Source organism: Notothenia coriiceps, unplaced genomic scaffold (assembly GCF_000735185.1).
Source record: "Notothenia coriiceps isolate Sejong01 unplaced genomic scaffold, NC01 NC01_scaffold00032168, whole genome shotgun sequence".
Classification (NCBI taxonomy): Eukaryota; Metazoa; Chordata; class Actinopteri; order Perciformes; family Nototheniidae; genus Notothenia; species Notothenia coriiceps.
Window position 1 is genome coordinate 868 of NW_011364869.1, and position 14,654 is coordinate 15,521.

General features: G+C 39.4%; 1 protein-coding gene across 2 annotated transcripts; it reads right to left on the reverse strand.

The window, feature by feature from the left end:
* Positions 1-356: 356 nt before the first annotated feature.
* LOC104960686 (transmembrane protein 79-like) lies at positions 357-6,467 on the reverse strand. Of its 2 annotated transcripts, none has more exons than XM_010788837.1 (5): positions 6,322-6,467; positions 4,334-5,098; positions 2,190-2,384; positions 1,856-2,078; positions 357-447 (listed from the first exon to the last, which is right to left on the reverse strand). In XM_010788837.1, exons 2-5 carry the CDS (start codon positions 4,989-4,991, stop codon positions 372-374), a joined length of 1,152 nt encoding a protein of 383 aa, XP_010787139.1. In that variant the 5' UTR covers positions 4,992-5,098; positions 6,322-6,467; the 3' UTR covers positions 357-371. The 2 variants fall into 2 exon arrangements, with proteins under 2 accessions (XP_010787139.1, XP_010787140.1); XM_010788838.1 differs by lacking the exon at positions 357-447 and adding an exon at positions 606-633 and having other exon boundaries at positions 6,322-6,466.
* Between the last annotated feature and the right edge of the window lie 8,187 nt (positions 6,468-14,654).

A 14,654-nucleotide genomic window follows, 5' to 3' on the forward strand; every position in this document is an offset into this window, starting at 1 on the left:
TGAAACAGAACACACACACAGTATGAAACAGAACACACACACAGTATGAAACAGAACACACAGTATGAAACAGAACACACACACAGTATGAAACAGAACACACAGTATGAAACAGAACACACACACAGTATGAAACAGAACACACACACAGTATGAAACAGAACACACAAACAGTATTAAACAGAACACACACACAGTATGAAACAGAACACACAGTATGAAACAGAACACACAGTATGAAACAGAACACAAACATGACAAAAAGCCCCCAGTCCCTTCCAAAGATGAATCGTCCATCAGTTTCTGTGTAAAGTGCTCGATGACTCAAAGGATCTGGATTCATCATTTGGATTATTGGTTCAAATGTCCTCTCAATATGTTTTAGATTTTGCCAGAACATTTTCAGAGCCTCCGGTCGTCACAACCTCACATCTCTTAGTGAAAATACTAAATGAATAAAACAAATGGGTATTAGGAGGGGTGTTTAGATTATCTTTATGAGGTTTCTTTGTTGCTGTAGTGTGTCTGACTCACACACACGAGTATACATATTAGATGTAGATGGAGCTCTTCCACCCGTTAACACCCCAACAATTCAAAATCTCATCAGTCTGCAAGTATCAGGAAGACGACCTGATATGGATTCATAAAAAGGTACAACGTTTGAATACCTGCACTTTGAAGGACTCTTTACACAGAGAACTGACATTCTAAAAAGTATTCTACTCTTGATTTAAAATGGAAGAATGGTATGAATGATGCTTGAATTGGTACGGCCCTACTGCTTGTTTATAGGTATGTGTGAGTATTTAAGGGAATATGCTGGGTGTAATATATTCATGTACCTTTTGTATTTATATAAAGCTTTAAAAACAGACAGTGGCGACACCTTTTCTTGGAAAGAACTAACAAAGAATCTATCAATCATGTGCAGTGCTGTGTGAATGCAATACCGGGAGAGAAAAGAGAAGGTGTTAACTCGTTGAATGACTTCACACGGCATGTGAGTCATCAGGTTAACCAGTTCATTTGGTAAAGGAAGGATAAGTGTACTTCAGCACTGATCTGTTGTTGTCACCGTGGCGATGCATGCAAAGGTGCGACAGAAAGTAGATTATCCTCCCACATACAGTAAGTGGTAAAACTGGGGATTTGTATGAATCCTTTCTGATCAGTAGCGTGGTATCACTGTGTTGTAAAGACTTGTCCAGCTGTTGCATGCAGAGTCAGTGAAGTGTATAACTGAAGTGAATGAAGGACTAAAAGAAGAGAAAGACATTTCTTTACTAGCTGGAGAGTAAATGTGCTGCCTGGCATTTCTGGCCTTGATCCACTCCCTCTCTCATTCAGCTGAGAAACGTATCTGTGTCTGTGTGGACCAACAGTGAGCCAGTGTTAACACCATGACTACAAGCCTTTAATTAGAGATTTCAATCAAAAGGAATGTAAACGGTTTACTTTCCAGGTATAGAAAACCTTTTTGGGAACATCAGGTATAACCTCCACAGGTAATACTTCAATATATGAACTAATGCCATTACCATTGGCCTCAGCTGTATGATGTGTTTAGTGTTACATTTCAAATGATAGCCTGCTCACACATTCAAGTCAAGTGGCCAACATAAGTCTTGTCAAAACCAATATTGTATTGTGTGTCTTTAATGTGAAATTAATTTATGTTTTTCTTATCAAAAGTGTTTAAAGTGGGATTGGTGGTTTTGCAATAACTATGAACGCTTTGAGTTTTAATGCCGCCTTAAAATATTTGATTCGGTTTTTACTCCTAACCTTTTTAACCTTATTTAGTAGGGAAAACATATTTGTTCAAATGACTATACAAATTCAATTCACATACCTGCCGAAGACAAATATGATGGTGAGCAGCGGCACCAGTTTGACCAGGTCCTGGCTGATGTAGGTTGCCATGACAGCGAGCTGCAGGAAATAAAAGAGGAAGAGAGCCAGCGATTCGTTGACATAGTGCCAGTGTACGGCCACCTCTCTGTTCACCAGGGCGCTCTCGTAGAGGGGCTTCAGGGCGCTGTAGCGCAGCCGGGCCACGCCCTGCACCAGCACACCTGCAGAGAGGGGGTTAGGGGTTACACACCTGGGGGGGTTCAGAGCTAACAATGTCTGTTTTCAAACTTAATACGTTTTTATTCCATTGCATGATAAACTTTACCCCTTACCGAGCATGATGGGGATGATGGCGAAGAAGGCGCAGCGCAGAGTGTACACCACCCTGAGGGGGGTGCTCTGCAGCAGTGGGGACTCAAAGGGAATGAGGGCGTACCCCCCCCACACCAGCAGAGGGAAGAGCAGCGCTGCAGCGGCCGTCCCCAGAACCAGCTTCAGCTTCTCACTGCAGAGAGACTCACACAGGTCTGAGGAAGGAGAAGGGACACGTTCAATAACAAGTCATTATTCCTTTTTATGGGGGGGGGACAGCAGGACCATGAGGAGAGACTGGAGTCATAGTGTGTTTCATCGTAAACGCGCCCTTTTATGCTTTTTGGGGTTTCCCTTTCCTGTAGTGCATTATATGTTTTTTGTGCGTGTAAATGGTCTGCAAAGGCAAAAATCCCAAAGTTTATACCAGAGTGAGTTTCTCTGAGAAAAGTGTCGTGTATTTTACATCGTCATTTTACGTCATGTGATCGGCTCTCGCCATCGGCCTTTATAGAGAGCACCGATCGATCGGCAGAGAGTGAGTATCGGCCAATATCGATCGGCGACCGATCAATCAGAGCATCCCTAATCACAACAGAGCCGGCCAATCAGAGCAGACTGGGCTCTGGTTTCAGACAGAGGGTGAAAAGAGGTGCTGCAGCACAGGCAGTATGAGAAAGATAAAGACCTTTTTGAACATTAAAGCATGTCACAGTAGAGGAACAAAATACAATTACGAAAGTGGGTTTATTTTGGTTATGTAGCTCCAAATTCTGACTTTAATCTCAGAACAAAAAATAATCACTTTTGGTCAGATCTCCAAAACAATGGCTCTAATCCTCATTTGAAAGCCTTTATCCGCCTCTATTATTGACATGCTGAATGCACTGTGCACTACTTGGGAGTTTGATGCAACATGTCTCTAAAAGGTACATGTGACAAATAAACAGGTGGTGGAGAGAAACAAAGTAGATTTGCTCAAGTACTGTACTTAAAGTGCACCTATCATGCTATTTAAAAAAAGGCATATATTATGGGTCTCAGATATATACACATATATAAAAACATGTCTATGGTGTGTTTTGCTCAAAATACAAACAAATCATGCATTTTAGACATCCCTCATATCCCTCTATTCCAGCCCAGTTAGAGAATGGCTGATTCTGGGTCCTTAGCTTGAAAAAACAAAAAAGAGGAGGGGGAGCTAATGCCTGCTCAGAATTCTACCGGCAGATACATTTAAATTCTAAACGTCATCATGTTCTAATCCACATCAAGGATTATTTCTGAAACAGTATGGAGCTCAAATGCTTTTTATCTTGCGGGTTTACCACAAGGTGAGTTCCTTTTTTTATTTCCTGCTTTTTAAAAAACACATTTTCTCTCCAGTACAGGTTAGCTCTGAGTGTTAGCGAGGCTTGCTAATGTAAACAAAGACGAGGTTACGTCCAAAACACGTCAGGCATTGTTTCTGATAGCAATTTTCTTTGGGTCCGCTGCCGATTTGACATCATATCGGCAGCAAATCTGTATCCGCTCGTTGTAGCCCCATTTTTAAAAGATTTGGGTACGGAGGAAAAGAGAGAGGGTTTTATTTTCTGACGCTGCGTGAGTTCCCCGACGCACCGGGGACACATATTTCTGTATAAAAAACATCAAAAAGTGCATTTTGCATGATAGGTCTCCTTTAAGTACACTTTTAAGGTACTTGTAAAATACTTGAGAATTTACATTTTTTGCTACTTTGTACTTCTACTCCACTACATATTTGTTAAATCTTTAGTTGCTTTGCAAATTTGGATTCATTGTGTGAAATAAAATCAACACACAAGTAAGACTTTAGTACAATCCCCCAGCTACCAAAGCTGCACTGTTAGCAGCTGTGATAACACTTTAATGCATCAATAATTATAATAACACATGTAATATATATTATTCTGAGATGGGCCAATCGGCATAATGAGCACTTTTACTTGTGGCACTTTAAGTATATTTTGATGCTAATACTTTTGTACTTTTACTTGAGTAACATTTTGAATGCGTGACTTTTACTTGTGACAGAGTATTCCTACACTCTGGTACTTTTACTTTTATTTAAGAACAAGATCTGAGTACTTCTTCCACCTCTGCTAATAAAGTATCTTGACTCTTGTTTTATACTCACAGAACTTGTCGTCCGGCTCTCTCCACTCTGGATGAAACCGATTGGCTGCGTCGTGCTCCGCCTGCAGCTCCTTCTCGTCGTCCTCTATGAACATCCGGCTCTCCTCAAGAAGCTCTTTGCTGGACGGACGCACGATGGTGACTTGTGGAGAAAAACCCATAGCTGCTTTATCTGACCTCCAGTTTGACTCCGCTTCTTCCTCCTCCTCATCTTCATCGTCTGCCAGGGAGCCTTCCCCTTTATCATCACGCTGCACCTCCAGCTCGTCGTCCCTCCACTTCTCTCCTTCAGGCATGCTCTCCCTCCACTTGCTCTTCATGCTGCTCTTCATGTCTCTGTGCTCCTCCGACAGGTCCTGGCTCCCCCCACTGAACCCCGTGTCTCTCTCTTCGGACCAAACTCCATCGTCGTTGTCCGTCTGAGGCCCGTCTTTGTCTCCAGGCCAGGGCAGAGTGCTTGGCTCCAGATGAGCAGAGCTGGTCACTTCCTCCTCCTCCTCTTCCTCATTTGAGTCATCTCCTTCCTTGTCTGTACTCTCCTCGCTTTCCTCTTTGTTCTTGCTCTCTTCTGGCTTTTTATTTCCTGCTATGTGTGGCTCTGCAGGTGAAAGTGCATCCTCCTCGGTTAAGTCTGTGACTACACTAACTTGGCCAGACATTTTTTCAAGCTTCTTATCTTAATTTTCTCTCTTTTCAGTCAATACTTGTTCACACTAACTGTTAGCATAGCTTCTTCAAGCTTCCTATGGTCATTTTTGATTGATTTCTGTGTAAGGAAAAGAAGAAAAGAGTGAAAAACAATAGTGTGTTCTGGCTTCAGCTTCACAAAAATATCAAAGTTCACTTTTTATCATGGGTGTGTTGCACTATATGGCTTGTCCTGTCCTGCAGAGCCAGCCATGCGTATAGACGCAGATATGGTGTACGCCACAGAAGACAAATTCCTTTCAGGAACACTTCTAATATCTACATTTGTAACCAAAATCGAACTGTTGAATAGTGATAATATGACGCTCTAAAACCAGAACAAGTATCATCAACAACACATCCAGAAAGTGTATAAGAAGCTATGTGACTACATCAGCATTATGTACAATGCTTTGAAGAAGATAACAGAAACACTGTTAATAAAGTCCAAATCAATTATTAAACATTTACAGACAACACTGAATAATTCCAGTCATTAAGTGAGTAATACACTACTTGGCTGCATTCCTGCTCTCCTGAAACAGACTGGACTTTGACCATTTGACATATTATCACTACAGGCGTTCCTTAGACAAATCTGATGACATTTTTACGGCTTTGTTGATTTGAGTTTTTCTTAGCATAATATGTTAACTCTCTGGAACATTGGACTACCTTTTTCTCAATATTTAATTATATTCTAGGAAACAATAATGTGGAATAAGAATGTTAAACCTTATGTTATCTTTATTTCTCTTTTTTTGTGTGTAAGTATGTCGGTACCAGATTTCAGAAAGACATGTTGTGTTGTGTTGTTGTGACTGAGATGAAATAATTAAAACATGGCTGGCTTTTAATGGTGAGACTGAGTTTTAAACTATCATTGTTTTTAATTTAGTTTCAGGAGAGATGTGTTAATGTTAAGAAATATGAGTCATGTTTATTGAATTAACCCTCAGGAAAAAACAGCATTTTTTGCAAGTGTCTACTTTACCCTTACTCTGACTTTGTTGTTTAAAGTCCTACATTAGTGGCACGCATTTTACCGATATACTGTCCCTTTTAAGTGATTGTTACATGGAGTCTGAACTGTGAACAGTCCTCTGCTGGTTATTTACTTCAAAACGTTGTTAACATAATACCAAAGCTTCCCCCTCCTTGAGGTGTAGCTGGAGGCCCAGTGGGAGCAGGGAGGAATGTAGTTTCAGGCTAAGCTAAAACTTGTTGAGCAACTCTGTATTTACGTCGAGCATTGTGTTACAGAAACAGAGAAAAGTACTGAATTGTGTATGGTTGACGTACCTGCTTTCACTCCGGTCACATCATCGACACAATCCTGGGTTTTGTTGGAAATAAGTACCGAGCTCACTTTAGTTGTTTCTCCCGGGGGAAGTAAAGGTAACCTGGCAGGTGAGTCCAGCTGCTGGGAGAACGAGGAGGCGGAGACAGTCGCGAGGTGTTACTCTGCGGATGTCTTCCCGCCCCCTCGTTGAATCTGACGTCATTCGCTTATTAGTCCCTTCGCACGAACGGTCAATTTATGTCCTCTAATTACTATTATTTGAGCTCTTGTGCTTAAATGTATAAATCATATTCATTTTTTAGGTAAGAGGTTAATCTTTGTGTTAGTCTCTGTTTAATTATATACCTGCCAATGAGCACTCGTAGACCACAAAGCTAAGTAAGAACTGAAGGCTTAGTACATCCTTTTGTTTTGGGTTTATCATATAACTAATGCCAAATGCTTCATGTCAAGTACTGGTATTTAAAAAGAAAAACTACATTGTGTAACGGTGTTCCAGTTTTAAGTGATGTATCTATCTAAATACACATACTGCTGCTACATTAGCTTAGCATCAATGAAGCCTTCAAACAGTATTGTAAGAGTGGTGCTGCTACACCTAAAAAGTTTCTCATTCATCATTGATTTATCCAAACTGTATGGAGGTAGACAAAGGAATACAGATAATCTGAAATAGATATTGTTGAAAATAAAACAGCAAGATTTATTTTTTTATTTTTAAGCAAACAAATAATTGAATTCTTGTTCAAAAACACACAAAATTCAAATGTCTACTAAAATAGTTAGACTTCAGATCACCTTTTTTAACATTACAAACTAATACACAATTTGGCATTTAGAAATGTAAAATCTTTGAAGCGACAAAGAAAAAAGGCCTAACAGTAAACATTATAAACAAGTCACTCTTTTTACAAAAAAGACACATGTAAATGTATGTTTGTGATTGCAAACCAATCACATGAATTAATCTCAAGACAGTTTTAAAAACACAAATGAAGATGCTTCACAGCTACAAGTAAACATTTAAATAAAAGAGTGAACTAACTATAGCAATAACTAAATAAGTAACAGGAAGGCATTTCATAGAGCTTTATCATCCTGCCAAGTAATGCAAAAGTAGAGAAGGAAAACACATCGCTCTCAGGAACCGTAAGTGATGGTACATTCAAAGCTTTGGCAATTAAGGCAAAACAACTGTGAAATGGCACTGAGAAAAAGTATGACAGTATTTAGACATTTTATCTAGCAAGCACTCTCACAGATTCACGATAGAAAGCTGGAGGGGATAATCATCTGTAGATAAATCATGACCCCTTTCTTTGTTACCAGAAAATACATTTAAAAAATAGTCTTAGTCATGCATTTTTTTTTTAAAAAAGGTTCTATGTCATGCTTTTCCGGTTATTACCCGTCCCCTTGTGTGTTATGTAGCCTTTTCTGCATGTAAACGGTCTGCAGAGTCAAAACCCTCAAAGTACATCCTGTAGCGAGTAAAACTCTTAACACAGAAAAGACCTGTCTATGCTGCACCAGAATGCCTACACACACACACACACACACACACACACCTCGACATTGAGAAACACCCAGAGTAAATACACATACTATACAGAGATGCTGTATGAGAAACCAATGTGAGTTTGGAACATTGAACAATTAGTATGTGTATTTACTCTGGGTGTTTCTCAATGTCGAGGTGTGTGTGTGTGTGTGTGTGTGTGTGTGTGTGTGTGTGTGTGTGTTTGATGTATGTAGGTGACACAGATTAATGAAAGGAGGGGGTCATAGATGGAGGCGCTGCTGGTGGGTGTTGGTACAGCACCAGAAAATGGAATCAATTGTCTGTGTGTGTTTTACTATGTGCATGTGTAGCGTACCTGCATCACAGACGCTGGCTCGGACTCTTATCGCCTGGAGAATTAGTGATGTGACTTGGCAGAGGGAAACGGGCTCACACAGAACCAGGGACAGCGCCTGAGAGAGGGATAGAAGAAGAGGAGAGACAAAAAGAGGAGAGCGAGAGATGGAGGGGTAGCGAGGGGGGAAAAGCTTTTCTGTCTGCCGCCGCCGCATACAGCGCTCAGAGAAAAGGAAGACTGTGAAGACGAGGCAGGATAGGTTTCATCAAGCGTTGTTTTCTTTACGACTGGATTAATTATCGCTTTCTTTTTTCTCCGAAAGGGAAAGAGGATCAATAACTCATTGTTAGAGCATGTGTTGTATATATATATATATGTGTGTGTGTGTGTGTGTGTGTGTGTGTGTGTGTGTGTGTGTGTGTGTGTGTGTGTGTGTGTGTGTGTGTGTGTATGAGTACCTGTTTTGTGTACATGGACACATGTTTGTGTGTGTCGGAAAGGGCAGACGGTGAGTTCCGAATGACTTAATGGGCCAACTAATAAATCCAGACAAGCTATTCGACTGACCACGTCCACCCGCCATCTTTCCTTCATTTGTGTCTATCTTCATGTTCATTCTTTTTAGACTAAGGTAAACACATTTTACATGTGAACATTTATCTTAATTCTCTCTAGCTTCTGGTTTTTATCCTCTGGTCTTTGTCTCCGGTGCTTTTCGGAGCAGCAGTGGAGCTCATGAAACTGGGACAGAGGAAAACATCTTACAGAGACAAAGAGGAAACAGAGAGGCAGTTAGATTTCTCACACTGGCAGCCAAACGCTTCTTGTTCTGTGTGCCTTTGTGGAGTCGCATGTTTGTCTGCATGTGTGCGCACCTGGCCACAGACAGATTTAGTAAGTAATGGATTGTTCTGGTTCGTTGGCAGACGATGAAGCTGTCGTCTGCACAGACTTGCATGTGATGCAAAAGGAGCGTTTCAGCTGTTTACCAGTTATTTGGACCCTGGCTCATATTCTTCATGTGGCATCTGCAGTGTAAGGCTTGTGTGGCATTTATTTTGTCTGGTGAAGAGTAAATCAGTGTAACTCCCTCAAGGCTGAACATCTTTGTCACGGGGGAGTGATTGCATAATCCTGTGAGATCACAGGGCCTGTAGGAAATATAAGACGACAGTGTCGCCTGCGGCTCCGGGCACAGCTGTCTGTGGATGTTTCATGCATGTGCATAAGCGGAAAGTCGAGTCTCAGCGTGTTTGTGAACTGTATGACTGCTTGGTCAGGGCTTAACGCTCATACAGGCCGTTTGCTCGTCCCAAATGCAAAATCCAGATTTATACATAGAATTTGAGGATTTTCCTCTGCGTACATGTGTCTTTGTCTATCTGTCTGCCAGCAGGGGGCATTTCGTTTGAATGTCTAACCGCACAGACCGGCACTGGACAAAAGGCACTGGCTATTTCAGGAGGACGGACGGTAAACGGGCCGCGACGATGGAGCGACGGATAAATAACGAGAATTTATATTTTATGGTTTACAATGTACTCTAACTAAATATGTATTTTTCCGCAGGATGTGATGCAATCCATTTTGTGAAGACGTGTCGAGACGAAACAGTCGGACTGCATCGATTAACAAATAACGGTAACCAGCCAATATGATGTAGTCACTGTCGCTCATTAACGGCCTATTTTTGTTTTAATATAAGATGAGCTTTATCTGTCTCTAGTTGAAATGTTGATTTAATGTCAAAATGAATCTTAATCAAGCTAACGAACAACATAATGAATAATAGACCAATATGTCATTTACACACAAACATACGTCATGGGATCTTTTTCATGTTATAATTTCACAGTTTACAGAAAAACATTGAGTTGGATTTCACCTGCAGACGAGGCTGATTGATCAGCTGTTTATCTGGTGGTGTGCTTCATTGTCCCTGAGACCCTTAACCTGTGATGATGTGAAAGGTCACAGGTGAGGTCCTTGGGAACAAAGTCGCATGCAGCTGCATCTGGGGGCATGGACTTTTTATAAATCATAAGATTAAGAGAAACATGGGAAAATAATCTGCAGAGCCGTATCGACTGAAGGAACTCATCAGGAGAGAATTCCCGAAATGTTCCAGACTTCATGGAAAGCCAGGAGGAGACTACATGTTCTCTGGAGGGGGCAGTACCTTTCGGCTGGCTTTGTGCAATGAACACTTACACGGTTCAATAAAAAGACAGCCAAGGCTCATGACCCCGATGTATGACTCACATCGGATTTGAAAATCAACGACATCCAAGACGTGTCTTCAAGAGAACAAGTGTCATCACCTTGATGCCTATTCATTTGTTGGATTTTGACAAGGGAATATGTCGGTTAAAAGGTGTGAATTTTCACAGGGCTCCATCCGCTGATTATTTTCTCAGTAAATCTATTAATAATTTGCCATATAAGATGTCAGAAAAAAGTGAAACCTAAAGGATTGACTAGCATAGTTTTTTTCTTGATCTACTAATTAATGAATCAACAGCTTGTTGCAGCTTTACATTTTTATGATTTCTATGGATGAATGATTTGCACCTTCTGGATCTTCTCTTTCTGATGAAAAGATGTCAATAAAATTCAACAAATGGTAAAAACATTTTGTTTTTGTGATATACCATGTAAATCCAAAAAAGACTGAAAAGGACATTGAGAAGGATTTAAATAAAACATGATCAGCTGTTTTCTATTGACTGGCGTTTTGGGGTTTGTAAGCGGTGTAGAATACATTTTTGATTTCAAATCAGATTAAATGTGAGATAATTAAGTAATCATCAATTTAATATCTGTCTCCTACACAAAACACTGTACTGCTTAACAAAGCTAGAGCCGGCAGTTTTCAGGTGAATAAATAAAAGTTGCTGTCCTCTTTCAGTGTGTGGCCCTGACTCTCAGCCAGGGGGCTCAGTGTTCCCTGGCTCTCAGCCCCTCCATGTGTTTGTGCATCCCAGGACAGTTGACATTGATTGTGCAGGAGACAGACTGAGACACATTAGTACCCAGCTCGCTCCTTCTGCTGAAAAACACATTAACTGGCTGCATTGGGAGCCCTGTCTGGTAACCATGGCAAAGCACACAGGGAGGGGTTGGGGTGAGGAGGGGGGGTGAGTCGGGGCAGCGGGTTCAGTTTGCCGTCTCTCAGGGGTTGTCTTTCTCAAACGCTCCTTTCCTTTCCTCCGGCCACGTCTGTCATTTTCTCTCAGCCTCCCTCTCCCCCTTTTGAACCGACAGCCTCTCTGGCTCTCCTCACAGTCATATAAACACCATTTGCATATTGCTTTCTCTTCTCTTGCATTCTTATTATTGACCTCATCAATCTGCCCTTACCTCAAACTCCACCCCCTTATCCAACTAGCCTCTGCACATAACCTGTCTCTCTGATTTGCCTTTTTTTCTAGGTCTTTTTCTTCCTATATATTTTCTTTCTTGGACAATGTGGTTCCCCTCTGTGGAGAAGCACAGGAAAGACATGAGGAAGCTAAAACAATTAGTAAACTCAGTTTAAATTGATACTGATCGAAGAGAGATCCACAATCATACATTTAATATTAAAGTTAATAGTATTTAGGATATAAACGGTAGCATTAGGCCTATTCTAGTTAGAAAGGTTACAAGCATGAATCAACGTTTTCCTGCTGTGATTGTTTTCCTTAAGGGATCAATAAAGTTATCTTATGCCGTGTGAGTCTTTTGAAACTCTTATCAAGGATATTTATTCTTACAACTTTATTGTCTAAGCTTAAATGTTGGAAAATAACATATGTTTCTTTAATCATTTGTATTGCTTAAGTACAACTTTAAGGTACTTGTTCTACTTAGACTATTTCCATGTGATATGACGTTCACAGTATATATATATATATATACGTGATGATAAGTAATTAAGTTGCTTTTAATTTACAACGTATATACATTTTAGATTTGTATGACCACAAGCATGTAAGTCTGTTGCAGCAAAACCCTGAGGTGTATTGAATTGAAACATTTTTACTTTCTTCTATTAAGAGTTGCGTAGTCTCGCTTAAAACAATATAAACTAAAGCAGTTGTGTCAGCCATCAGCATTTTCATTATTTTGATGTAAATAAATTCCTCTTTAAACTTTAATGTAAGTATCTGAAGTTGATTGTGTCAGAGGCGTACATATGACCTTATGAGAAAACAAAATGACCTGTGCAGTAATTAGAAGAAACTTTGTTTCCTGTAGCTCTTCAAATACAATGTCACACTCATGCACTAACAATTAGTCAATACCTTATTACTGTGTAGGCAGTCAGTGAGCAGAGGGGGCTGAAATATCTTTTTTATGTCTCAATAAATGGCTCAGTTGTAATCGATTTTTTCATATATGATGTGAAAATTGTACATCTATCTTTTCATCTATATATTTTACAAATCAGTGGCTTCAACAATCCTACATCCTGGGTACGCCGTAACACTTCAGGTGAAATGTGACATGCAGATTTTGATGAAGTCAACATATAAAACAAGTTTTAATATAACCAAAACATACATTTTTAAATAGTTTTTATAACAAATACTTTATTCAAACAAGTGTTGGATACATTATATTTGAATCACCATCAAATCAGAATGGTGGATGTAACTAATTTTATGTTATTTATGTTATGTACTTGTACTACTTTGTCTTTTCGTAGAGGTTTCATCCTCCTTTATTTATAGAGCATCTTTCGAACTCAGTTACAAAGAGCTTATTAAAACTGAACATACAGTAACAGACATAGAACGGAATGAAGTTAAAACCAACAACACAATATATAATAAAATGGAAACAGAGAAAAACAATAGAGAAACAATAAAAGTTATAATAAATAAATAAAATCCACACACTGAGCATAACTAGGTGACCATGTCGGTGGAATAATTGACTAAGAACAAAATATTGATGCAAAAAAAGCACATCTTTATTCGAAAACAAATTTGTTGAGGATATTATAAATGTATTAAAACAACGACTGAGGAAATAAATACTGCGCAACAATTACATTTCTATATGAGGTCGGACACTTGAAGAAGCTCCTGATCCAACTGGATCCGGAACTGAAACTCTGCGCTACTGTTTCCATCAGGGACTCCTTAAAGTCTCGGACGACCGGTAGTGGTCGCAAATTTAAACAGCCATCACATCAACAATACGCGCGGACTTTTACTTCACGGGCTGTGTGGGGTAACACTAATTTAATGAAAAATAAGATACAATCCTGCTGAAGATTTCTATAAGGTGAGGTTTGCAGGTATGCACTCTGTCAATTGCTGATTTATTTATGCTTCACACCGCTAGCTACTCTTTCCTTCGCCGTCGATTTTGAAGCTGACTATTACCTGGAAAACAATCTAGTCCACAGTCACAGTGACTGTTAAGGCCCTACATTTAAACAAATGTTTTGTTCTTCAGGTACAGCGAAAAATGCATGAGGCGCATAATTTTTTTTAAATATAAATTGCATATGTTTGGATGTGTAAATATGCATGCTACGTACGCACATTTATTTTAATTTGCATGTTATTGTTGGCCTCCTGTAATATCGGTACGCCTTCCCACCGTTGGATAATTGCAATCCAGTAAATTATGCAGCAGTGCCATCTCCTCTTTAAATGATAATACGCAAATTATAAATTAATTTGTATTTGTCGCATTCCAAACAATATTTAAAAAATATATAAACACCTGTGTGGTATTTATTTTTTGCAGATTGTATTTTTACCCTGTCTTTTTAGCAAAAAGTGCAATAATTGTATTTTGTTTAAATAATAAGGGTTTTTTTCTGGAAAAATAAATGCATTTTAAAGATGTTATAAGTGGATTGGTTAAGCCTTTTACATGACTAATTAATAGATATTGGCAATGTTTTGAATTATAAATAGAAAATATAATTTTAATTGTCACCTTCTGTTATATAATCATTGTGTCACAGAAGTGACTTAGTGTAAGTGTTTTTACCTATTAGATACAGAAACACATTTCAAAATGTATACTTTAATATATTAAAAACCTCACCATTATTATCGGCGGTGTATAGTCTTAACTGTTTTACGATGGTGTGTTACATTTATTTTCTGGTGTCATAGTTCAAGAATGGCCATAATATAAGAATGTCTTTGGTTATGACAACTCTTCTGGTATATCACACAACTTTCTTCGTATTACTCAAAATCATTTTTGATTTATCTAAATATTGGCTGGTTTTATTTTTGTACCGGTGCAAAGCTGACAGAAGCAGTCCAAGCTGAAGGCAACAGCATGGAAGAAGAAATAATAACGACCGAGGCGGCAGGTGAAGATGTGGCGCCCAATGATGAAGAGCCTAGTGTAGACATTTCCAATGACAGTCCATCTAAAAGAGGAAGGGGAAGGCCAAAGAAGCTGAAGGTTGTAGTTACCGACGTCAACCTAATGGTTTCGGGCATTTCTAACGGTGA